The sequence below is a fragment of the Aulostomus chinensis genome, chromosome 9 (genome assembly GCF_037954235.1).
Source record: "Aulostomus chinensis isolate RoL2024-O1b breed Wild chromosome 9, RoL_Achi_v1.0, whole genome shotgun sequence".
NCBI classification, from domain to species: Eukaryota; Metazoa; Chordata; class Actinopteri; order Syngnathiformes; family Aulostomidae; genus Aulostomus; species Aulostomus chinensis.
In genome coordinates this window covers 24,384,100-24,409,684 of record NC_141328.1, presented here as the reverse complement: position 1 = coordinate 24,409,684, position 25,585 = coordinate 24,384,100, and the positions used below count along the sequence as shown (strand labels likewise).

Below are 25,585 nucleotides of genomic sequence, written 5' to 3'. Positions count from 1 at the left end.
TGTGGCAGGCTGATTTGCAGCTTGAGCCTCTTTTTTAATGAGGGGAAAATAAGTACTTGTTGTTCTGTGTCTTGTGTGTCACCACCCCCATCCCCACCTACCCACCACCACCACAACTAGCAATGCTACCTTCCCTTCAGCGATTGCAGAAGGAAAAAAAAAAAAAAAAAAAAGGTGCACCAATTAAGATGGCTTCCTGGGATTTGGGGGTGGGGGTTTGGAAGAGTTGAAGGGGGTGCAGCTATGGTTTCTCCCACAGTGGCAGGGCCTTGAGGAAGAGATGGGGGTGGTGATGTGCAGCAGAAGGAGAGAGGCCTCATCGGGCATATCTCTGCTTTCCTTCCCCCAGTCCCACTGCCTGGCTTGTTTGGCTTGATGAGTCTGCTGCTAAACATTTGTTTTCTTTTACTTGTAATTAACAAGATTTTTGCAGGAGCCGAGTATTTCCCTTCTTCTTCCTGGTATATTGGCTCTCCGGGGGAATTGATAGAAAGACAGACAAAGGGTTTGTGTTCCCCTCAGTAGACGGGCTCGTAGAGTTCTCCAACCTTGATCATATACAGAGAACATGAATGGAAAATGCGTGGGCCAGTGGGCTCTTTGTTGTTGAAGGACACATGAAGGTTACTGTATGGGATGCAAGATAAAGGTGTAGCTGTAGATTTCTTTATTCTAAGGAAGCTAAATCTATCCAGGCATTGTTAACTGCTGGCAGCACTCTATTTGATCTATTGGCCCACACTGAATCCAGCTCTTCTGCAAAACTCATTGCTTCACCTGCATATCCCAGAATGTCGGATTTTTGTCCTCCAAAAGCAAAAAACAAGACAATTTTCTTTGTTGAATCAGTGAATCTGAATGTTAGATGTTCACTCCAGCGATGATGAGTAACCGTTAACATGACATTCTCAGTCCAGTAGTGACAAATTTACAAAGGTTCTGTGACTGAGCGAAGTACAAAAGGTTGTCTTCGCTTTGTCCTGAATCAGACTAAAACTATTTGCAAAGGCCTCCACCACTGAAAACCACATTCTCTCCTCCAGTTTCAACATTTTCAAGTGTGTAAAAGAAAGCTATCAAATTAAAATGTCCAGACTTCTTGAGTTGTTTTTTTTTTTTTATTTCATTGTTTGTGTCTGTCGGAGGAGAATCTCATGTGGGGGGGGGGGTGATGTGGGTGGGCATGGACTTGACAGTAGAGTGAGGCACGTCGAGAGTCAGAGAATGGGAACACAGTGTGGGGGGGTTACACATGAGAGGGAAATGGGACGAGCCTTTCAGCTCCTCTAGAGGGTTGGAATTCCTCCCGAGCTGTTCCCCCCATTTGGCAGGCACTTGTGAAAACAATTCCCCAGCTTTTAGTCACTCTGCAGATCCAATTGCCATTTCCACTTTGGAGCGAACGAGAGTGAGAGGCAATCCAGATAGACAGAACACAGAGAGAGAAACAGAGAAGAGTTTTTAATCGGGTTGGACAGATGCCGAGGCCAGTTGAGCGGTTGCACGATATTAATATCTTATGAAGGCTGGCTGGCAGAGCGAGCTCATCGTCTTGTGTGGTTTTGTGTTTGTGCGTTGCAGCAGCAGCCATTGCAGTGGCTAAATGAAGAACTTGTGAACATGCGCGAGGGGAGGACTCTACCTTTCACTTTGGTGACTTCCCCAGATGCTTTGGCCCAAAGCAAGATGGAAAGGCATGGGAAGAGTAAGACCTTTTATTACCTAGTCCCCCATGTTGCTCTGCCTCTCACTGTGTAATCAGTAGAATGTAATTGCTTTGTCTTACATCACCAATCCTTTTTTGTACAGTGTTAAAGACCAAATGATGAACATGTCAAAATATTTAGTTTTCCATTATACAATGTTTTGCAGTCAGCCACACAATTTGTGTGGAAATAATGTGCAAGTTAACATCTATGTGTCTCTGCCAAGTGGACTTTCTTCTGAGATGAATAGGCGTAGTAAACAAAACTTCTGCTCTTCCAGACTTGAGCCAAGGCGGCTGCACAGCGCCCATCCACTGAGCCAGCAGGAGAGCCTCCATACGCCACGTCGCTGAGCTGCTCATCCTTTCCTCCGACCTCCTCGACTAACAAGCACCATGACCTCTGAGCTGGAGAGCAGCCTGACCTCCATGGACTGGCTGCCCCAGCTCAGCATGAGGGCGGCCATCCAGAAGACAGACGCGGGACACCACCACGCCTATCACCACGGACACCACCACCACCACCACGGTCACCACCATGGGCACGTGCCTGGAAAGAAAATCACCCACTTGGACCCAGGAACAACACTGGACCAGGAAGAAACTGCACAGCACAGAGACGGTAAACCACCATACAGCTACGCAAGCCTCATCACCTTCGCAATCAACGGCTCACCGCGCAAACGGATGACCCTCAGTGAGATCTACCAGTGGATCTGTGACAACTTCCCTTACTACCGAGAGGCTGGCAGCGGCTGGAAGGTAAGAGGAGACAAACAAAGTTAATATTTGATCAAGCAGAGCGCAAAGCGCAAAACTTTCCTTTCGTTCAAATCTGGTTTTTCAGGTCAAGAAGAAGTTGTAATGTGTTGTCAAAATTTCAGGTCCGTTTCATATCAGTAATTAGCGCTGATCAAATTAATCACTGATGATCTTGAAAAGTAAGGAGATGTCGCCTCTTTGTCCTGTGTTTTATTTCATAACACAGAACTTTGGTTATTTTTCAGGGTGTAGCCAATCAAGTGCTTCCACATTCGTACTCAGCAAAAGGTTATGATGACACATCGCAGTTGAATCTGCAGCTGAGGTCTGAGCCTGAATCCACCTCTGCATCATTTTGAAAAACGTTTAAAAAAATAAGACAGTGCTGTGAGGGGCTGAGGACGAGAGCAGGCCAGGTGAGGGTGAGAGTGTGTGAGGTGCTCACTGATCTGGCCGCTGAATAACAAAGAGTCATACGTTCGCTTATTTTGAGATTAAGAACTTTCCCCCTCCAGGATCCAGAGAAGCGGACGTGTCGCTTGGAGCGGTTGAGCTGTTGTATTGCCGTTCCCTTTCGTAGTATATCATTTTCCCATGACAGTTAGCTGTTAAGCTACTGTTTACAGGTGCAGGGGATGATGTAAATTTCATCATCACAAGGAGACCCAGTGCACATGCGCCGATAATTTATTCATCAGCGACTGAACGTTCACAGTCACTGTTGAATATCAACGAAACCCACAAGTATGTCAGTCATCAGAGAAGCTGTGCGAGGTGGATTCCTGCCTTCAAGCCGCTGGTTTCACTGTGTTGACTGATTCTGCTGTGTCAGCTGGCGCCAGTAGCCAGTAGCATCCCTCAGCTGCAATAGCAGTTTCCACCTGTAGAGGGAAGACACGCCGAGTAGTTCAAGTACCATGTGGTAAAATGTCGAGATTTCAACCAGAAATAATTAGCAATGCCGCTAGATGAACGGGAACATTGTTTTCAGTGGAAAAAAAGTGATTATGGGTTTGGGTGGATGGATGGGTACCACAGGAGAATGGAACCAATTTAGGGGTCTTAACCATTGCGTTCAGATCTCCATAATTTGAGGCTTTTCTGCACATATTATCTGGCCAAATGATGCTGTAGGTTTACAGACACAATCTTAACGTTCCAAACTTGATCGGGGATCGTTTCCCCGCTCTTTTCACATTCTATAATGTACAGCAATTTAACACCGAGCATGATTTTGGAATATGTAATGAGAGCAAGCTGACTACGAAGTATCAGCAGCCAGATGCTGTGTTTCCTTGAGTACGTAACCTTAGCCTGTAGCAGTAGCTAGCTCTGTCCACACTTAAGACCAATAATAAAAGTTTATTTCCTGCTCACCTCCAGCTGTAAACTATCTAAGCTCACTCCTTCCCAAGCTTCAGCCCTTTGTTAGCTGATATGCATAAACCAGTGAATGACCACTATCTGCTATGACACGGTTTCTGTGATATCCCAAATTCCTGGTGTCTGAAATCTTTTAAGATGAGCTCAAAGTGTGTGTGTGTGTGTGTGTGTGTGTGTGTGTGTGTGTGTGTGTGTGTGTGTGTGTGTGTGTGTGTGTGTGTGTGTGTGTTTGGGGGGGGGGTACCTCCGTTGGATCTGGTGGGCGCATTCTGTCCAATTAAATGTTAAAAATCACTTTCAAATCTCTGTGGTCTCCCCCATGTTTTCAAATTCAGTTGTGATTTTGAACATCCTCGATGGTGCACCAAGCGTTACTTTTTAATGTAGAACTCACAAGTGCTGAGTAAGGGATTTGAAAGATTCCTGATTTGTCAGCAGATTTAATGGCGGTTTCAAATGTCATTAAATGCAACACTGTCACTCAAAATACACAACCGTGCTCCAGTAGTTGCCTTGAAGAGCACAGAAACCTTTTAGTGAACCAGGAGTGATTGACAGATGCATTTCGTCTCATTCAGACAGCATTATTAAATCCTTATGTAAATGTAGCTGTGCAAATCCTGGCTAATATGAGCAGAGAGGTGGCTGTGTTATTTGAGACAAATGAATAGATCCTCACGCTTGTGTCTTGGGGATTCTCTACCTTATTAGCGAAGAAGGGGATGGATATAGTCCTTCCACTGACACATTGAAAAGGCTGTCTGCAAACTATCAACTAATTCATCTTCCTCAGAATGGGAACATTTTTCCTCTTCTCTCATTATTTCTCTCTCTTCCACTTTCTATCTTCATCTCCCAAGCACATGCACTCCACCACTCCCCATGTCTCCTTCTCTCCCTCGTATTCACACGTCTCCCTTCTTCTCTCCCTTTCACAAACCCGTGTTTGTTCCCCCGTCTATAATCTTCAACACACCATTCCCTGAGCGGAGATGCATGCCAGAAACGGAGACAAAAAGGTTACGATACAAGCCAGGTTGTGTTGGCAGAGCTTCTTACCTGCATGTCGGATTCTCTCAATTAGTTTTCAGCTCAGAGGGAGAGGATAGGGGTTACTGAGACCATTCAGGCTTTCTTTCACTGTAGCTTATGACTGCCTTCTTTTTCCGGGTGTATTTGGGTGCCAGAATGTTTTAGTATCCTGTAATTACACCTCGATATTCACTGGTTTGTGCATGCGGCTGCATTCTAGCGGCATCATTAAAGCTCTATACTGATGGCAGTTTTATTCCATGTGTTCCGACATTCGTCCTTGATATCAATACAGGGATTTTATAGCAAGAAATGTAACCCTGAGTTGTGCTGCTTTCCATTTAAGGTCATTGCCACGTAAACAATGTACACAGAGTTTTTGTGCTAGTGAAAGTGCTTTTGACAGAAAACGTTTTTTTCGACTTACATTCTCTAACAAAATCTCCCTCTGATTAACCCCCCTTTTTTATTTCTGTTGAAAGGAAAGTACCAAGTAAGAGAAATAGACGGTACGTTAGAGAAAACTAGATTTACTGCAGGGCACTGGGAGAGCGCCTGTCTATGCCAAGGTGACCTCCATGATAATAATAATAATAAAAGGTGTATTTTTATCGGTGAAATACAACTGTCCCAAAGTGTAATCGGTTGTTGCTCCACCCTTAAACCAGATTCCTGGTCTCATAGTTTTCGCTGAGCTTGCTCAGTCAGCTAAACCAGCAAATGGCACCCATGGCGTCACCCTTTTAGTAAAGGTAAAAATGTTTGTCAACTAAAATGAGATTAAAACCTATTTCTTTTCTTGACAAAAGACTGAAAGAAACCACAACAATCTGAAGAGACACATTCATACAGGAGGCTATTTTAGCCACTTTAACACTTTTTAGTTGGTTATTTAGATTAAAAAACAGATTCTAAATTTGAAAAATTTTGAAGATTTTCTTTCTTGTGTCTTCAAGTTTAATTTGATGCACAGTGCAAGACCATCAAGGTCAATTTTCATCGACTAAAGGTAGAGTAGACTCATTTTCTACAACTGAGATCACACTAAAATGCTCAAGTAAACTAAAACTAGATTATAATGTCAATAGTCTTCATCAACTAAAAATAAACTAGTTTTCTATGTGTAAGCCAGGATGAAAATGCTCAAGTCAACTAAAACTAGACTAGATTAATAGTGGTATAGATTAAAATTAGACTCTACTATTTTTTTTTTTTACTAAGCCTACACTAAAAACCCCCAAGTTAACTAAAACTAGACTAAAATGTCAGCAGTTTTCATAGACGAAAACTAGACTCGACTATTTTACTGTGGCTAAGCAAGGACTAAAATAAAATAACAGGTTTCATCGACTAAATCTAGACTAATTTAGTTTTCCATGTCTAAGGTAAGACTAAAATGCTCAGATGGACTGAAATTTTAGTCTAGCTTTAGTTGACATGAGAGTTTTAGTCTTAACTTAGACATGGAAAACTAAATGAGTCTAGTTTTAGTCGACCAAACTAGACTAAAATTTCAGTCTGTAGAGGACAAAACCGTCTTCATTGACTAAAACTAGACTGATCTAATTTTTTGTGACTAAGATACGACTAAAAGGCTAAAGTCAGCCAAAGCTGCACTGAAATGTCAGCAGTTTTCATCGACCAAATCAAGACTCACTCAGTTTTCCATGTATCTGGTAAGACTGAAATACAAGTCAACTAAAAATCGAGTAAATATAAACGGGCTAGGTATTAATGTTGAAACCTAAAATGATATTTGATGCAGGACTAAATAGCTGCTAAATGAACCCAAATAGACAGTCTCGTACAAAGTCTACATCTGCAGAGGGAAGAAAACATTACAAGCATTTAAAGAAACAAATAAAGCAGTATTCCAAAGATTCCATTTTTGTTGTGGTCTTTGGGAAAAGACTGTAAACTGTTGCTTCCTGGATGACCTGAATCAACACAGTGGGGTTTGTTTTATACCAGCTCCGGCCATCACGGGGGGAGTTACATAAGTCTGGTTCATTCCAGTTCAGGTGATTGCTGTCAGCTGTACACAGTGGGATGCAGACACACAGATCGTCTGGCTGCCATGTTTGCCAGACAATGTTGGCTCACTCATACACCATGTCGAAATACACGTTTCCTGAATACGCCAATTCAAGGCAAACCCCCCCCCCCCTCCCCCCCTTACACGTGGTCCGTCGTGTTTGCCGTCATCCTCATCCACACACACAAGCTTGTACACCCACCACCAAGAGACTCCCGCTCAGGTAGGCAGTGTACGTGTGCAGTCTACAGATTACACATGGGGAGCTCAGCAGGAGAGGAGATGGTGGTGGTGTTTGTGGGGGGTGGGGGGGGGTGGAGAAGAGAGAGGAGACAGTCGGGAGAGCTGAGGAGAGTTTTACTACCCAGCACACGCGCGCCGTCTGCTCTGTATGATAATGTGAGAGTGCAGGAACGGCAGAGTTGAAACCAGGACAACACACAGTCGCGCACACACACACACACACACACATACACTCCATATATATATATATATATATATATATATATATATATATAATATACACACATGCATCAGCTTACATGCTTGGAAATCAGGCTTAATTCATGTGACGAATCTACACATGCATCCACGCACTTAAAAATGCATTAAACTGCTGCTGTAGTTAGCTGTTCTAATCATGTCGCTTCCCAAGGTCATGAGATTTTTAGCTGCAAATGAATACGGTGAACTCTTCTCATCTGAGAGGGGAAGGATGGTAAGCTTCCTCCGAATCTGTGGAGGAGGCTTAGAATATGTAACAAAACAAAAACCAAAAAAAATCATGAAATGAAACAGCAAACGCATGCATAAACCATTTGTTTATGAAGCGAAGGATACACCGGAGAGGAATGCAGGCAGCTTTGCATCAGGCTGCATCATCCCAGTATGCATCCTTGGAACAGCTTTATCTCACATATGTTATCTCCACCAGCCTCTCTCCCCACAACGTGCACTGCTCTAGTTTCCCATGCCCTCTGCACTCCCCTCGCTGCCCTTTCACACCCACGTGTCCCTTCCAGTCATGCGGCCTTCGAGTCCACCTTTACCGCAGCTCGAAACACAGTACACAGCGGGAGACCACAACAAACCAGAGACCCTGATGTCTGTTTTATTATTCTTATTGTTACTTTTTGGGCCAGTTTATCGCATTTATGTCAAGAATATGAAATCGGTATTTCAAACTATCAAAAATGGAAGCGCTATACCTGCCTTCCCATAGCGGCCGGAGGCATAATGCTTTTGGGTCGTCCATCTGTCCATCCCATCCTCTTTTAATGCAATATTTCAGTAATGCCTCCGGGTAATTTCTTCAAATTTGGCAAAAACGTACCAGGTTGACTCAAGGATCGACTGAAAAGATTTTAGCGGTCAAAGGTCAAGGTTACTGTCACTCACCGGAATGCGATATCTCAGGAATACAAGGAGGATATTTCATTATGTCTGGCACAAGCGTCCACTACATATGGTTATTTATCTACATAGCAGACACAAAGAATAAGATGCTATGTTCAGACATGCTAAGCTTAAAAAAAAAACACTTTTCAAAGGCCTTTTCCTCTGTAGGTGAAACTAACTTCTATTGTCTTATTTTTTTAAATGTTGTATATCTTGATTTGCTTGCATTTTTGTGCTGATTTAGTGTTTGGTGTTAGTTTTTCACTTAGTGTACTTAAAGTGTCCTTTTCTGCTATCGGTTGTTTATGCATTGATCATTTGTCCTGGTCGACTAATGGAGAATTTTCTATATTCAGTAGCTTTATATAATTGTAAAAAGATTGTTTTGTGTTTGGGAACCATGTGTTTATCAGGCTATTGTGACATTGTAAAGACATATGCTTCAATAACTTGTGTCTGCGGCAGCCTGAATTCTATTCTTTTCTGTTCCAGCTGAAGATAATGGTGGGAAGCGTCGGTTATTCAAAGCTCACATAACCATGACATGATCATCCAAATATTAAACTGCTTTCCTGTTACTTACCACTCCAGCATTACAGTCTTGACCGTACCTCCACCAAATGGCTTGTTGCAGTCTGTGCTGACTAAGCTGCTCTCAACCCCCTTGCCTCCAGCTAGCTTGCATGCAGCCAGGCTAATTACCTGCGAATTAGCAAGGCCTAATGTGACGTTATAAAGGGCATCGCTACCACCGTGGCCTTTGGCCCTTGGCGGAACGCTCCATGTCACAGACGATCACCTGATATGAATCAGTGCTGGGCCATTATTCTGGCTCCCATCTTCTCCACCTGCACCATGGGAGCTCTGCAACAGTGGCGGTCGGTGCACAGTGTCAAGTGTACTTAGGCGTATGGAGGGAGGTTGATGCTGCGAGTCATTATGTGGCTTTACTCGCACTAAGACTTTGCTGCTGCGCTTGCTTTGATTCAGGTTTTTGACTGTCTGTGGAGAACACAATGTGCAGAGTTTGTAGATACTTCTACATCTACAGCGTGTCGTGATCGCACGCATGTTTGCAGCTCCCAGTACAAGATAAGAGTTGTACCTGACACCGGATACTCACCGTGTACTGAGAGTCGACACTTAAGGCTGATGCAGCGACTCAGGGAAAAACAAAAAGGATCTTTTTTTTCCCCCCCTGGCTGCACCTAACCTGTAATTATGGGAAAGATGGGACAGTTAGAGTTCAGTCAATGCATCACACTTATCCCCTGTAAGTCTAAACAAACCGGATTTTCACCTGTGAGACTCCTTTAACCGGGAGTGTTTCTGAGGGCAACTGCAGAAAATGTCTCTCTGGATATTTGTTCACATGAGTTCAAATGAAAAACTTCTCAAGGAACAAGTACTGGAGTGTTTTCTCCCAACATTCATAGTCTAAATTTCTGGCTAGACCAGTCTGCTGATGCCTGTGTGTGTGCACATACGCCAGGTGTCAAGGTCTCCCTCTTTGAATTCTGTTGCTGAAATACTGCAATACAGTCCCTGTGAATCAAATCGAACCTCTATGCTGACAGTGATTTCCTGACTTTAAAACCTGTTCGTTTACTTAACAATTTGAATCAAAATCCCTTTTTGAACTTCAAAAATAACAAATATTCTTGATGTGCATAGCTTAACTGGTGCATCTCAGGTGTACAAGTATGATGAAAGGATGTAGAATGCTAGTGCAGTGTTGGTTGTTTTGGGACCGTGGCACTCACAACACATTCATATCTAACATGCACACGCATGATCTCAACACTGCTGCAAGGACTGTGTGTGTGTGTGTGTGTGTGTGTGTGTGTGTGTGTGTGTGTGTGTGTGAGTGAGTGAGTGAGTGTGAAGGAGACAAGAGTCCAAGTTCAGACTTGAAAAGCGGTGCTTTTTCTTTTATTTTCATCTTTTTTTTTTTGCTTTTCAAGCGTTTGCTTTTTAGCTCTGCAAAGATTTAAAAAAAAAAAACAGGTTAACATCCACATCTTGACGTAAACCTTGTGCAATGATCAATAAAAATATTGAGTTATGACTATAAATTACTGAAGGGCTGGGATGAAAAAGACACAACAAATGTAGTATTTAAATATTCCATCATATCAGTGTGATTTGATTTCGTCCGCGGGTGGGGCGTATCCGTCCCAGACAGGAGCGCTTGATCCGTTTTGAGCTCTGAATGGGGAATTCTGACACAAACCCTAGACCCTCAGACGCCCTTGAGATAATGAGCCACAGATATCATTCATACAGACAGACACATGCAAAGATTCCTTGCGTCTGTCGTTTGATGTCCCACAGACTGAACCACAATGAGTGTCGTTCGGTCTGTATTATTGAAAGAAGAAACATCTCAGCGGTTCATGTTTTACCGGGCCAGTCGCATTCTTTTAATAAAAATTAGCCTCTCATGAGGTTCTTGTCAGCGTCACAGCAGGAACAGCTCAGCTCTTCTACCTCCATCATCTTTGGATACATTCATGGATGTAGAAAGCTGATGAAATAATCTTCCATTCTGATCATGCCGCTATAGGAAACCGATGATGTACAACTGCACTCCGATTCAATCTGGTAGGAGTTAAAGGTGAACCGTGAAAGAATCATAGCCCCGATTTCTTCTGCATGTGATGACATTTCCTAATGAGGCAATATATACCAGAGGCCGCCTCCCTCCACTGCACATACTTTTAATATAAAACTGTTAGTTTCCTTTGACGAACAAATTGAGATTATCAGCAGTCATTTTTAGGTTGCTTCCCCCGCCACGCGCGCGCGCACTCACACGCACACAAACACACACACACACACACACACACTCACAGGCATATGCACATAACACACATACATGCAGCTATTAATTATACTTGGATGTGAAACACTGCTAGAGCTTTTAATTACATACTAATCACTAATAGCAGTCTCAGTATTAAATTCTTAATTAAAACGGAGGAATTTCTCTTGCTATCTCCTCAAGGATTTGGCACCCATCCAGCACCGCGTCTCCCTCTCTAACCAGCCAGGCCTGTAGCTCTCACTCCATATGGCTAATAATAGGCTTAAGGCTGGTTTTCCGAGCACTCTGGAATGCAACAATTATATCACAGCTTATTAGTCCGTCCCCGGTATTCTATCCCCAAAAAAAGAGCCCATCTTTCGTCGGACTCCAAAATAGCAACAGAGGTGTTTGACTTTCATGGAATAGAAGAAAGAGTGGATTTGATTTCTGATCAAGAATCCTGGTTCTTGGTGCAGGCGGTGATTTGTACTAGTTAAAGGTTTTCTGAGGTGAAAGCCAGTCAGATCAAATTGCTACCAGTTGATTTTAGTATGTAGTGTTTGTTTTTGCATACAAATATGAGCCACTGTGATTGTCAGCTGAGAAAAGTCAGTGGGATGCGTGCGTTTTCTCCAAGGATTAAAGGGCCTAAAACTGTGGCTCGTCAGCTGTTGCTGATTTAGTTTTGTTCTGAACGCAAACAGTCAAACATGCACAAACCACTAAAGCATTTCTGATCGTCCTCTGGTTGTGTTTGGGGTGGGAGTCACGTGACCTGACTGGAATCAGAGCAGAATCCCAAATTTGAGGAGACTTGCCAGACTAACATTGATAAAAGACTTGACTTGGTATTTATGACTTGAGGCTTGACTCTGACTTCAGACAGATTTCCAAAACGGGCTCGGCTTTTATTAAATATTTGCATTTGTCTAGATATTGTGAAATTGCATGTTTTCTAACGATTGCGGGGATGCTTGACATAAACCTGCCTCTCACATTCACTCCCCTGCCCCTCTTTTGAGGTATATTTAGCAATGACGCCGTTACAGGAGTTAGACTCCGACCTGAGCCTTACAGTGAGTCCATAATGCATCATCAACCTCTTCCGTCGCCACAGTTGGCTGCAGAAGGCTTCACTTGCAGTGTTGCTGCAGTGTTGTTTACCCCATCTTCCTCTGTACCTCTCACCTGTGATGTCTCATTTTAAGCAGTCCAAGCTTTCCTAATGCTCTCCTATAATGCTGTGTACAGTTTCCCACTGTGTTTGATGTGTGTTCGTCTGTCGTGCCAGAGAAATTTGAACCAGATAAGCTCTCCTGCAATTAAATCCTCGAGTTCAGTTGTAAAAGTTTGAGACCGTCATTAGCGGTGACTCCGCTGCCAAATTTGGTACCCAAAGGTATGAATGTAACTGAAAGTCACGGAAAGTGTCAGATGAAGCTCGCAGTTCAGAGGTTGCGCAGTTAGAATAGTGTTCACACACAGGCCTGCACTTCTTAAATGTGATGCATTTTCTTTGCCCCGCGGGCGCAAGTTTCAGTAAACATGAGCCGGGCTCTGACCCGAACAGCTCCAAAAAACTCGTCGTCCAGAAACGTGACCTTGACATTTCTACTGCCCTGCGACCTCGTTTAGTTTCACTGCTGTTTTCCCTGAGTTGAGGCACACATCTGATGGGTTGTAAGAGTGACTTTTATTTCCAATTTTGTCTTGAACTACCTGGGAACATGGTGGAGTTATGAGAGAAGACAAGACAAACAAAAAAGGAATTTGATTCAGGAGACGCGAGGGATCTCTACTGACTAAACTCATAAACCGATCGGTCTGTGACCCATTAAAAAATACCAACTATTGTGTTTTTGTCGTTGCTGTTTTGTCTTTTCTGAGAAAGGGTTTACTTTTTGGGTGCAAATTGAAATGGGAGCATAAACAATGGAACATGAGGAACGTATGGAGTTATGTTGAATACCATTTTATAACCATGTATATACCGTGTGTTAGCTTTTATCGCCTGTGTTGGAAAATATTATGTAATTTTTGTATCCGAAAGAACAGTTAAAAGGCCTCTTCAGAAGTCTTTCTACTATACGGAACAAAATGTAAACACACATTGAACCCTTAAGCACAGACAGTTCTGTAAGTTAAGTAAAATGGTTTTTATTATTCAGAAAAATGTTGTCATGCTGTCGGTTACATCTGCTGCCTGTTAATGCGTGGCAGAGAAATCTTGCTCCAGGAATGTAGTGATAGCACATTGCTAGCAGGTCTGATTAGCCTGACGATAACTACAATCTACCACAGTGTAAATTCTGGAGTTGGAAGTGCAAAACTAAATTCGTGCATGAAGGAACAACACCGCGGAGATGTGAGTTCAACATCAGCGCTACTGGCTTTTGGCTTCTTTGGTGTGATGGCTCTTCTTTGTTTGGCTACTTGTTTGCAACCACTGCTTTTAAGATGAAAATTCACACTGAACTAAAAAACGACGACAGCAACCACTGATGTTGAGAAGTAGAAACTGGACATTCAAGACATTCAACAATGCCTCATTCCAGGTGGTAGGACGGATTCTTGGAGCGTGAGGTGTGAAGCGCTCGCTTGTTCGGATCACCCGTGATGATGTTTTTCTACTCCAGTTGAATTTGAGGACATTACAAAGCCTACACAAGACAAAGAGGTAGATATATAAAGATAATTTACAGATAATTAAGTTTACAGGTCTGGTTCCTCCTGGAATTCAGTCAGGCAATGTGTCCAGTTTACCTGATGTTGTACTTAATGCCGATTGTTGAGGTATTCTAGTAAATCTGCTCTGTCCTCACCAATCTGTGCCCAATAAAGGTGAGGGAGGCTTGTTGTTGAGCAAACGCTGATCTGTACTGTGTACATCATCCTGGATGGAGAATGCAGTATAACTGCATCGTGTCACGGGGCACACACACTCATACACACACACACACACACACTTGACAACACTTATATGCAGATGCGCTCACAAGCAAAACTGAGTGAATACTGAAATATACACAACGACACACAAGCTTTCAGGCACATATTCAGGTTATAAACACACTGTACAATCATACACACACACACACACATGCACACCTCTCATCGTATAGATGACTTGTATGGAGCACTTCAGTGCGGGAATGAAGAGAGTAGGGGGAGGGGTCCATCAAATGCAATGAATATGTATTATGTGGAGTTTGAAGTAGTGACTTGTATTCAGTCGTGCATTTCCGCCGAGTGTCTGTCACTCCGCCGCCATCAGGATATAATAAGGTGTCTCAATGATGCTCAGAACCCAGGAGACATTCACATCTAAGACACCTGTCCGTATGTGTGCGTACCCTCACACTCCTCCTCCTCCTCCTGCAGTCAACTCTTTATTTCCTCCCTCCTCCCAGCTCCGTCTCCTCTGTCTTACCTTCAAACTTTATCACATTTTACCCTCTCTTCATGCACCGGATGGGTTCAGCTGAAAGTTAATAAAATCTCTCTTCTCTCCAAATATCCCCTCATGCTGTATCTTCTTTCCTTTTCTGCCTTTCTCTATCTCTTGTTCGGTCTCTCCAACACCACAACACGTTTATTCTGAAGGACATGGGAGAGACTCCTGAATACTGCTGTGTGGGTGTGCATTTATGTGTGCACATCAAACCCCACAGGCCCCCCTTAAGTTAATACCTGCAAACCCTTTGCCCTTTGACCTTGTAAACGCACAGTCGAGCCGAGGTTTCAACGGGATTTGCACAGACACAAACTAGACTCCCAGCCTCTGTCGCAGCTTCATTACTTCTGCCAGAGAGGTCATGTTTTCTGTGGCAAGTTTTGTTTGTTTGTTTGTTTACCTGTCAGCAAGATTACGCAGAAACTTTGCGGCTGATTCTCTCCAAATGTGGACCACAGAAAAACCGGTAATGTGATTACAATACATTTTTGGGGCAGGTGTTTTCTAAGCTTAATGAGAGTCCTGACCTGAAGACATCGACAACCTGCGCTGAAGACGTAGTGATAGCGCCACCTAGTGGTTTCAGGAAATTAGCATTCGTTGGCAGACTGTTGGATTTAGATAAGAATTCCACTATGATGTCTTCATGTGATGCACAGCAACATTACATGCAATTGTGTGTTGTATAGCGCCACCTAGTTGACGCCAGAAGTGACCTTATGACAAATTACTCTGCCTCTTCATGCAAAATCCAACTCAACTGAACAGCTGCCCCCCCCCACAATTGTGTATTTTTTTAACATTGATTTTCAAACTTGATTCTTCTGAAGCTTTTTCCTTTTTTCCCCCTACACTATCAATAGACCTTTAGTATACGTGTCCTCTGCTTTTACTTGTCTGTTTCAAGCTCTGCGTCCTACAGATTCTCCACAGACGTTCCTCCAGGGATGGCCCGGTGCTGGGAAAGCGGAAAATGACCGAGATCTGCACTATCAGGGCCACTCTCAGCGTTGTTGGTCTGAGTTTTGATTTACATCCAGTTAACGCTCCGATTTAATCCTTTCAAATTCTTTTTCTTCTTCTTCATATTACTTACTGAGGGTGGGAGGGAAAAAAAGTATCATGAGTCTTTCTTTAACGTGAATCAGCGCGTTATTCCTGAATGGTTAGATTAAGAACAAAATCCAGCCATTATTCAGCTGCTTTATGTTTTTCTTCGCACGAGGCAAGGTTTTTTTTGCACAATAATCTATCAAACACCGACTCAGTAATCAGTGAGAGTTTTTTTATATTTTAAAAAGTGCTCATTTTACATTCAAGTGTGTGCAGATTTTGCAAAGACGGCTTCCAACCTCAAGTGTACTGTAATGTTAGCCACTTTTACATTTGGGGGTTCTGTCTTGTGTGTGCTTTTTTTTTTTTTTTAAGTGTTGTTGTTCCATTACTGATTGACTTGACTTGAAATCTGCAAGGTTGCTCTCAGTAGTTGTAACAGTAACGCAGTAATGTTGCTGCATGCAGAAAATATCACTGAACGTTTCACCAACAAACCCTGAACACTGTAGGTACAAACTTGACGGGACAGAGGAACCTTGAGTACGCAGCAAAGTTCTCCAGGGTAATAAAGAGTTAAGTCCTCTTTGCAGCGCCAGAGATAACATTTGAGTTGTGATATTCTGGTGCACTTAACCTCCTCGAGTGTTGAGCATTTTGCTAGAGCTAGGCAGGTTTTTAGTCACCTTGCTTTTGCAACGTCTCTATTCAAGACTGTTCAATTCAGTTGAGAGGAAATGCCATCTTGTGTTATCCCTTTGTATTTAACTTGTGTAACTTCAGTATTCCCTGTGTGACCTGTTTCCTTGCAATACACACACACACACACACACACACGCACACACAACAAAGGATTAGAGTCCTGTTGTCTTCGACCTGAACCTCATCTGCATACTTTACGATTTTTTTGTTGTTGACTTTTTGCATTTTTTTCACTCTAATTTTTTTCTTCCTCTGTCGCTGATCCAACCTTTCCAAACATGAAAACACACTGTGGTACACTCCCATCCCCTCTCTCTCCGTCCAAAAGCACGCCCCCCCCCCCCCACCCCACCCCCACCCCCTAACTGGACTTTTTGTCACACATCACATTATATCACATTGCATTTTGTCAAGAAGTCAGCCATGCTTATCAAGCCGCCTTATATAACTAACCTCCTCAAGTCCAGGATCCTGCACCCTACTTCACGCAGCAGAAGCACCCGCCACCGTTTAGTATTTCAACAAGTTTGACAGAGCTGGATTTTGTTCATACATCAGGTTACTTTGTTCATACTTCAGGACTTCAGTGGCTAAAGCCTCATATGCAAATATCAGAAGTGTACCGACCACATAAGCACACCCATCTTTCCTGCAGTGGGAACAGGATTAGAATGAATTTTCGGGAGGAATATAGAATTTTTTTGCTGATATATTGCAACTTTTTGGATCATAACCCACACTGGTATATTCACTTTTTTCTCAACTGCATGCAGAGATCATCAGGTCATATCTTCTGTTGTTAAATTAACAAATTACTGTGCATCAATTCTTATTGTGATTGAACATCAATATGTACATATTCTGATTTATGCAAAATAATAATAATAATAGTTCAAGTTATGATTGATTCTAAAACAGACTTGATGATGCTCCCGAAGACAATGGCAACAACCAGAGTCCATTTTTTTCCTCTTATACAAGTTTTAAAATAAACAGAGCCGCCCACCACAGGGCTCCAGTGACAGTATATGACCTGTACAGCTGTACACTTCCAATATTTATAGCACACTGGGACTTACTGAGGCGACAGCAGTAACAAGCTTCTCTATGTTGCTGTAAATGACCACTTATTACTCAGGCATCACAACATTAAATCCACATTAGGGCCCGACCAAGATGGGACTTTTCAGCTTGATACCCATTTTGGATTTCCTCTGACGGAGAAAATCAAACATTGCCGATACGTGAAACCGATGTCGTGACTTTTTTGAGCTGGACTGAAAGTCGACCCTTTCTATGTGATTGTGCACCAATTTTATACCAATACGACGACATGAGGGTAGAACGCTAATTTTGAAAACAAATATATTGCCTTTATTTAAAAAAAAACATAACAACCACCACTATCATACATGACCTTTGAAATAAAGACCAAAACACCCAAGCTTGAGTTTCCAGAGCACTTTCTCCTTGACACACTGTATAACACCATTTTTTTTTTTTTTTTTAGATCATCTTGGTCATTGTTTTCTGCATTTTATAGGCTGTAAAAAGAAAGTTGATTGATATTGGCACATTTTGGAAAACACACGCACCAATATGATAAATCTATCTGCGATAGGCTGATAACCAGATGTGTCGGTTGGCGGATATTTTGGCCGGTCCCTATAATCCACATGGAGTCAGATACCTCTGACTGAGGTGCCCCGTTTATCTGTTGGGAGCCTGTAAGTCCATTAATGCACTTGGAAGTCTGTCTGTTTCCCATGGAGACCCCTGGGATCTCTGTGATGTTGGCTGAGCCGCTCACTGCCACATCAATGACCCTCATCTTAGTGTCTAGATTTTGCTCACTGACTAAATGTCAGAATGACACATTAAAGGGTCATAAGAAACCACCAACAATCGTATGTGAGCGTCACTGAGTGACTGAACTCGTTGCTGCCTTATCGTGTCAGGCTTCAAACAAACGTCTATTAAACCAACATGGTGCTGTTCTCACTCGGCTACTTTGTAGGCATGTATGTCACCAAGACTATAAAGTCTCTTTTTGGGTACAATCCAGAGCTCCATGATCCAGAGGCCAACAAATCTGACCTGGAGGAACTCGAAGTGGACACTTGGGAGAGCTCCTTTCACACCGAGCACTCGGAGGAGTGGCAGACCGACATGGGTGCAGAGGAGACAATGGATGATGCCCATGAACTGCCGGAAGATGTTGAACTGAATCATATGAATGCCCTACTGGAGATGAACATCTTTGATGAGGAGGATGATTTCATTCTGGCATTTCACATGCAAAGTATTTTCCATCCTTTCATGGAGTGAGAGCTCTTCACAACCAAATATAGTGTGATCTCCATCCATCCATCCAGCCATCCACCTCTACCACTCATCCTGTTAAGGGTCACTGGGGGCTGGAGCCTATCCCAGCAGCCTTCAGGCCAGAGGCGGGGTTCCCCCTGGACGGGTCACCAGACAGACAACCATTCAAACTCTCAGCCACGCCGACGGTCAATTTAGAGTGTCCAATCAGCCTCGTCCCCGTTTGCATTCATTTGACATGATTGTGGGAGGAAGCTGGAGTACCAGGAGAGAACCCACCCAGGCACAGGGAGAACATGCAGACTCCTCATAAAAAAAAAAAACCCTGTGCTCGAACCAGCAACCTTCTTGCTGTGAGGTGACAATGCTATCCACTGCACTACCGTGCTGCACAGGATGAGCTCACATTATGCCTGGACAGTGACTAGCAAGGCATACTTTTTTTTTACAGTTTATTTACATTTTTTGCCAAAGTTCTCAAGCACAGTTCCTTAACTCCACGTAGTTGTGGTGCACATATCCCACGGCGTGGACTGGTTGCTGATTATTTAGGTGAAGTGCAACCACTTTTGCAGAACTCTGAGATCAAAGTCAGATTTTAGATTGGTTTTGTGGCATCACAAATACCGCGGCTCCTCAAGACCACCATCAGCCAGTCGCTCTGTCTCCTCTTAAGCAGTGGCCACTTGTGCAGACAAAAGGAACTTATGATGTCATCAGGGGCTTTTGCAGCACATAGATTTGTGGATAGTTTGTTTGTCCTCAGGGAGGAAATTCTTTTCCACATTTGGTGCTGACATACAGTAAAAGACAGGTAGGACATACATCTTAGTCCCATAAGTCAACAATGACTAGTGCAGGTACTCTAGTACTTCTTGTAGTACTGCAGGAGCACCAGTACATCCTGTAATACTGCAGTTCCTCCAGCACTCATAAAAAACCTTCCATTTTAGCCCCTACGAAGACTCAGAGGTGTGAAGAACAGCCGCTTTCATTCTTCTTCCTCTCGCCAGCTGTCAAGACCGGCCTCTAACATCATCTCTGGAAAAACAGGAGTCTCTGCCCTCTCGCTGGTCCATGGGAGCACGGCGCCTTCCGTCAGGGAGTCTCCTGAAGTCTCAGCGGGGTCAGCTCGCTCACTCCAGAGCGTTCAGTCCAGAAAATAGAAGCCTACTGCTATTTTTATCAGTTAGTAATATGGGCGGCAGTTTTACTCAATATGATAAGTCTTAAGAAGCCAATATCTTCCAATATTGATAGCATTTCAATAATATTGTGCATCCCTCGCAAAAATGACTTTTGTTTATGGGTTTGCTGAACCTGTCATTTCAAACAAACACACATGGACACACTAAGGATGTGTATGACTGTGATCCATCAGCGACTGGGCAGGAAGGGCATGACCCTGCTCATTAATCAGGCAGGGCGAGGAGTGGGTGGAAGGAGGACACAGCAGTGAATCTCATTATCTTGCTTCACAGTTCTGTTAATCAGTACATTTATTGATGATGACGAGTTCCATTCAGTGAGATGAGATTCGTGTTTCTGTAACGTGCAGCAAAGAAGGTGTTTATGTATCCATGTGTGACAGGCAGACCTGGGCCGAATGTCTTAATGATTAATGATTTACTTCATTGCCTTTTGTCTCCAAAAAGTAGATGAGACTTCACAATGTGACTTTATAAACAGATTTACATTCCCACAACATGAGGATTAACTAGCACACGCACACGCACGCACACACACACTGTCCTTGCAGCAGTGTTGAGATCATGCGTGTGCATGTTGGGTATGAATGTTGTGTTGTGTGTTGTGACTGCTTTAGAAAAGCTCCTCACATGAAACGATCAGAGTGATGGGTAGAAGGGATCATATTGTAACTGCAGATGACATTAACCTTTGTTCAACTTTATTAATTCTGAGATTAAAGTCAATGATTAAAGGCTTCACGATGTGTGACATCACATAACCAACCGCCCCGCCCGTCAATCCACAGGCATTTCTGGTAGTAAATAGATAATATTCAGAAAACCCGGTCATATATTGATTTGATCTCCAGTCAGTCTAGTTGCATGGTTCTAGATGGCGACGTTGGTCCACCAGCCATATTGGTCCAGACTGAAGTCAGAACATGCGGCTAAGATAATCATGGAGCCCAGAGGATATAACCTGATTACTCGAACCTTTCCTCGGTGTGATGGATTTCTATGAAACTAATGTATCCAGCTGTTTTGTGATGAGATGACATGCTAAATTAACGACATAACCAGACTCCGATGCACAATTAGCCCATTTTAGCATGTTCATGTGCTAAGCTAATATTGTTTGGATATTAGCATTACATTATGAAACATTATCTCAGACCTGCTCACATTGCTTCAGACTCCAAGACTTCAAACATCTTGATAATATCATTTTGATGTTTTACAAATCAATTCTTATCAATTAGGTATTTAATGCCATTAAAAGCTGGAACATGGTGGACAGAGGCACGGCACATCATATCTTAGACATTGTGTCAGGGTATTTAAGAGTTACAGGTACAAATAAACACCACAACAATAGTATTTAACCTTCATTCGGAAATGCATTCTATTCACTCCCTTTATTGCTCCCTCACAGTATCGAGTGGTATGCTGAAGTGTTCTGTGTAACATGGATATCTACTATTTCCATTTATGCGAGGAATTTAATCAATTTTATTTCATTGCACCAAAAGAAGAGGGTATGTTGGACATCTAGATATTGTAAATAATGCACAGATATACAAAAACTGCTTTGTTAAAAAAAAAAAAATTTAATGTGTTTAAATAACGGATCAGCAGGTAGAGGGTAATAAAGTTAGACTGCTGAAGTGACGGCAGCTTCTTAATGATCCACCGCCACGTCCTACAGGAAAGTTTTCGGAACAGATGGTTGCCGTTTTTGTGTACTGAGCTGGTGGCAGTCGAGCCTTGCCTTTTTCATCACCCAACTGTCATGCAGTTCCTTGATGGACGGCCGCAAACAGCCAGTGACCTGCTAAGTAGAGCAGCCGCTAACTGCTGGAGCTTTTCTCTGTAGACAGGGCGTAGAGGTAAAGGTGGACCAGGCTTTTATGATATGCTGGAGACAGGGAGAGAGAAAGTGGTGAAACAAAGCCGGTGTTGAGCAGAGAGAACTCGGGAGAAGAGAGAGCAGAGAGATTCCTCTTCTCCCCTCCTCCTCCCCAGTGGTATTAATTAGCAACAGCAGATGAGTGGAGAACGGGAGCCTGGAGGGAGAATAGGTTCATGTCAGGTTACTCTCTCGCTCTCTCTCTCTCTCTCTCGCTCTCTCTCTCTCCTGTTGTGCACAAGCAGTAGGAGGTAGTAAATGTTGTTACATGCCTCAAAAATGGAGGATTTTCCATTTGACACCCTTATAGCTCAAGCATCATGGCTGGGCGGTTGACATATTTAAAAAACATGTTACAATACCCAAAGACCAAGATCGCATTCACATCTGCGCCAAATCACTCAATGCTCGCCATTTCAGTCTCCTATAAAACTTTCAGAGTCAGACTGGTTGGAACCTCTTGCTACTGTTGGCCAAGAGGAAGAAGCAGGGTTGGATAAGGTTTTACGCCTCTGTTCATGCATGCAAATCAACAGAAAGTTCATTCATTTATGATCTGTCTGCAAGAATCCTGTTTTGCTTCTTTTTTTTTTTTCCAAAAAAAAAATTGGGATATGGATTGATTTGGTAAAAAAAAAAAAAGAAGTAATTTTTGCAGTGGATTTTGGAGAGACCACATGCTAGACTAGAGGTGTGCTAGCATAGGCTAACAGGCTACACATTCCAGGTAGGTCAACCTCTCACTATGTTGCCATGCATTATTGGTCCGGATACCACCTACCAAGGCTTCGTATTAGAAATTATCAATCAGAATTGCATCAACAGTCACTGAGTGGAAAAATTTGACGTTTGGCCATTCCAGTTTGATTAATTAGGGATTTGAACAAACTCCTTAAGATCAGTCACGTTCACACTCGGCTACCCTGTGGGTATATTTGTCACTAAGGCTGCAAAGGTTCTTTTTGGTGATGATCCAGAGCCCAGTCATCCCGCACCCAGTGATTTTGACATGGATCAAGGAGGAGGAGATGCTGTGGCCAGACCCGGCAACGGCATGGACACTGCCAAGAAGTACATCAACACCAAACTGTTGTCCAAACTGGAGCCAAAGCTCTCCATCCCATGGCCTGCTGCCAAAGACGCAGAGGGGATGGAAAGGGATTTGTATGATGGGAAGAAACTTGCCCCAGTTCAAGTGCTGCTGTCCCGGTGTTGTGCCTCACCAACAGACTTCAGACAAAGAGGCCTACATTTGAACCATGGACTGTCTTTGGGCCTACATGCACATACCAAAGCCTGATTACCATGTGTTGCCAGCTGGCTAAGACAAAGAAACAACCTGCTAAGACAAAGAACCTGCTAAGTCAAAAAAGCCAGCTAACTGGCACACCCAACTTGCACGAGCACCTGGTCATGAAATGTGCCCCCAAATTCCATGGCTCCCATTGGGTGGAAATCTGCTACAGTCTGTCTTGAACAGTGATGTCACCTAAGGCTGTATCAACACCTGAGACAGGGGCCGCCCAGGGTGCAACGCACACCCCCCCAGCGGGCCAACAGTTGTCCCAGCACTCTAAGCTGGCCAACCCGAGCAACAGAACAAGCCGTCTTTTGTGGCAATGGCCGTGTTTTGTGGCAATGGCCGCCTGGAACCTTAACCTTACTTAATATAATCCCCGTTCTTTGATAACAAAGTGAGGTGCTTCTAATAATCATCAATCAGTCAGCCCCTGAAGAAGTTGCAAGCAGGCCTAGAGGCAACGGAGCTCCGGAGGAGAGTTTGTGCATGTGTGGAGGTGGAGTGTAAACATGGAAACACACACTGATGTGCTGCTCGTCACTGCAAATGTCATCACCCTCTCCGACAATGTAAGACTTACTTTAATAGCCATTATTTTGGTTTTGGCCCACCATGTAATGGCTTGGAAAAAATCTGGCCCACACCAAACTTAATTGTCGACCCCTGATTCAGAGTATTCAGTCCACCCCGTCCCCTCTTGATGTCTTTGGACTGTGGGAGGAAGCTGGAGTAACGGAAGGAACCCACACAGGCACAAGGAGAACATGCAAACTCCCCACAGAAAGACCCCATGCTCCAGCCGCCCTTCACTCAAAGTTTTATACTGTATTTTGGAGAGACCTTATGAACAGCGTGCTAGCAAAAGCTAAAAGTGTTCTAGACTAGTGCTTGCAAAATAATAGAATAATAAAAAATAATAACTTGTGTTTATATAGTGCCTTTCAAAGTCCCCAAGGTGCTTTACATAAGTGTGGGAAATGGGTAGGTGAAAGGAGAGGTGAAGGCAAACTGAGACTGATGGGGAGAAAAGGTGGGTCTTGAGAGGTGCTTTGAAAGTGTCCAGGGTTGGGGAATTGCAGATATCGGGAGGGAGGGAGTTCCAGCTCCCTATGCTGCTAACTATGTACTAGCAAAAGCTAATGCTTCACACCAGGCAGACCAAACCTCCTCACTTAAATGTTGTCTTGAGTTATTGGTCAAGCACTAAGCTTGACACACTAAATTGTATCCACGTCCCACTGCACACACCTATGTACACAGTTTTTTTTTTGTTGGTTTTATTTAACGGGTAAACACACGAGTCAAATCTGATTAATCCTGTTTCCATTGCAAGGAGATGAAGAGGTGCCTTTTAGTTTTTTCCTGGTGCATCACGTTCAACGCCACAGAAGCAGTCATCGCTCCAGAAAGAAGGATTGCTGTTAAAACAGTACTGGAATGTAGTATCTTGGGCTTGTTTACTTTGGTAGATGTAGTAAAAGCAGCATGGAGGAGAGTCTGTTTTTCCAACCCCTCCAACTGAACGACGTTAGAGCGTCGCTGCTTGAACACGGTTGGGTTGAATTTGTGGCTTAGACAACAAAATGTCATGGAAGTTACTGGAGCAGACGATGAGCTTTCATCCTTCTGTGTATATTGTTGATAGTGGAGCTCAGACCAATGACGTTTATGGGTCCCGGCCACCCGGGTTTTGTGGTCTCATCAATGCTGATTGGAACCGATCTGATAAACACCCTGTCTGCTGCAGAGTCATTTGACCCAAGACTGAAATGCTGATCAAAGCTATAAATGCTTATTCAGGCTTAAAAGTGCACTACTTTTGCCTTTTCCCAGATTAGGATGACCATCCATCTCACAGGGGTAGTGTCCCTTCTCAGTTACTGAGTGTCATGTTATTCTGTGTTGCAGTGAAAAATAATCCTTGAATATCCTGTCAGTTCTTTAATTTTGATTATTTTATTATTAAGTCAATTAAAAGAATTAAGAATAAATGGGCGGAAATATTAGAAATGTGCTTTTGGGTCTGTTTGACGGACAAGAGCAGGAATGCAGTTCACAAACTGCTGTAGCTAATGTCAAGCTAATGTGGGCTGCTGCTGTTGTGTGTCTGCAGCTCTCGTGCTGGGTATCAGGCTGCCGTCTGCTCTGCCTATGATAGAGCGCCACGTTATTGCTTTATGCCAGATTTGATTTGCTGTAATAAGCTCTCCAGCTACATGGAGGGATAATGGAACTGTATTTCATCTAATTAATGCAAAACTAGGCTACACCATCATGAAACTAAAGAATTTAGACGATACATTTCTCTGCTCCAGAGCAGCGGTTTGTGATGTAAGTTGGAGTAAACAAAAGGAGAGCGATTTCTTTACTTTTACATACTTTTCAGGAGCCCAGATGTCTATACCTATCCTGCATTTCACAAAAGGGGAAGAAAAAAAAAGAAAAAAAAACCTCGAACAAAGTCAGGAAAAAGTCAGCATCATTTTGTGGAACAGAATTTTTTTTTTGATTCCCAATTATCAGTTTTGTCA

The 25,585-nt window shown here is 43.2% G+C and overlaps 1 protein-coding gene across 4 annotated transcripts in view; it reads left to right on the top strand.

The window, feature by feature from the left end:
* The window catches only part of LOC147256451 (forkhead box protein J3-like), a 64,590-nt gene that overhangs the window by 8,771 nt on the left and 30,234 nt on the right, over window positions 1-25,585 (top strand). For 3 of the 4 annotated variants that reach the window (XM_086214439.1, XM_086214440.1, XM_086214437.1), the window contains exons 2-3: window positions 1,582-1,705; window positions 1,987-2,467. In XM_086214439.1, coding sequence (XP_086070565.1) covers window positions 2,102-2,467 — 366 coding nt within the window. In that variant the 5' untranslated portion in view covers window positions 1,582-1,705; window positions 1,987-2,101. The remainder of the gene's footprint in view (window positions 1-1,581; window positions 1,706-1,986; window positions 2,468-25,585) is intronic. The other variant, XM_086214438.1, reaches the window with a different exon arrangement.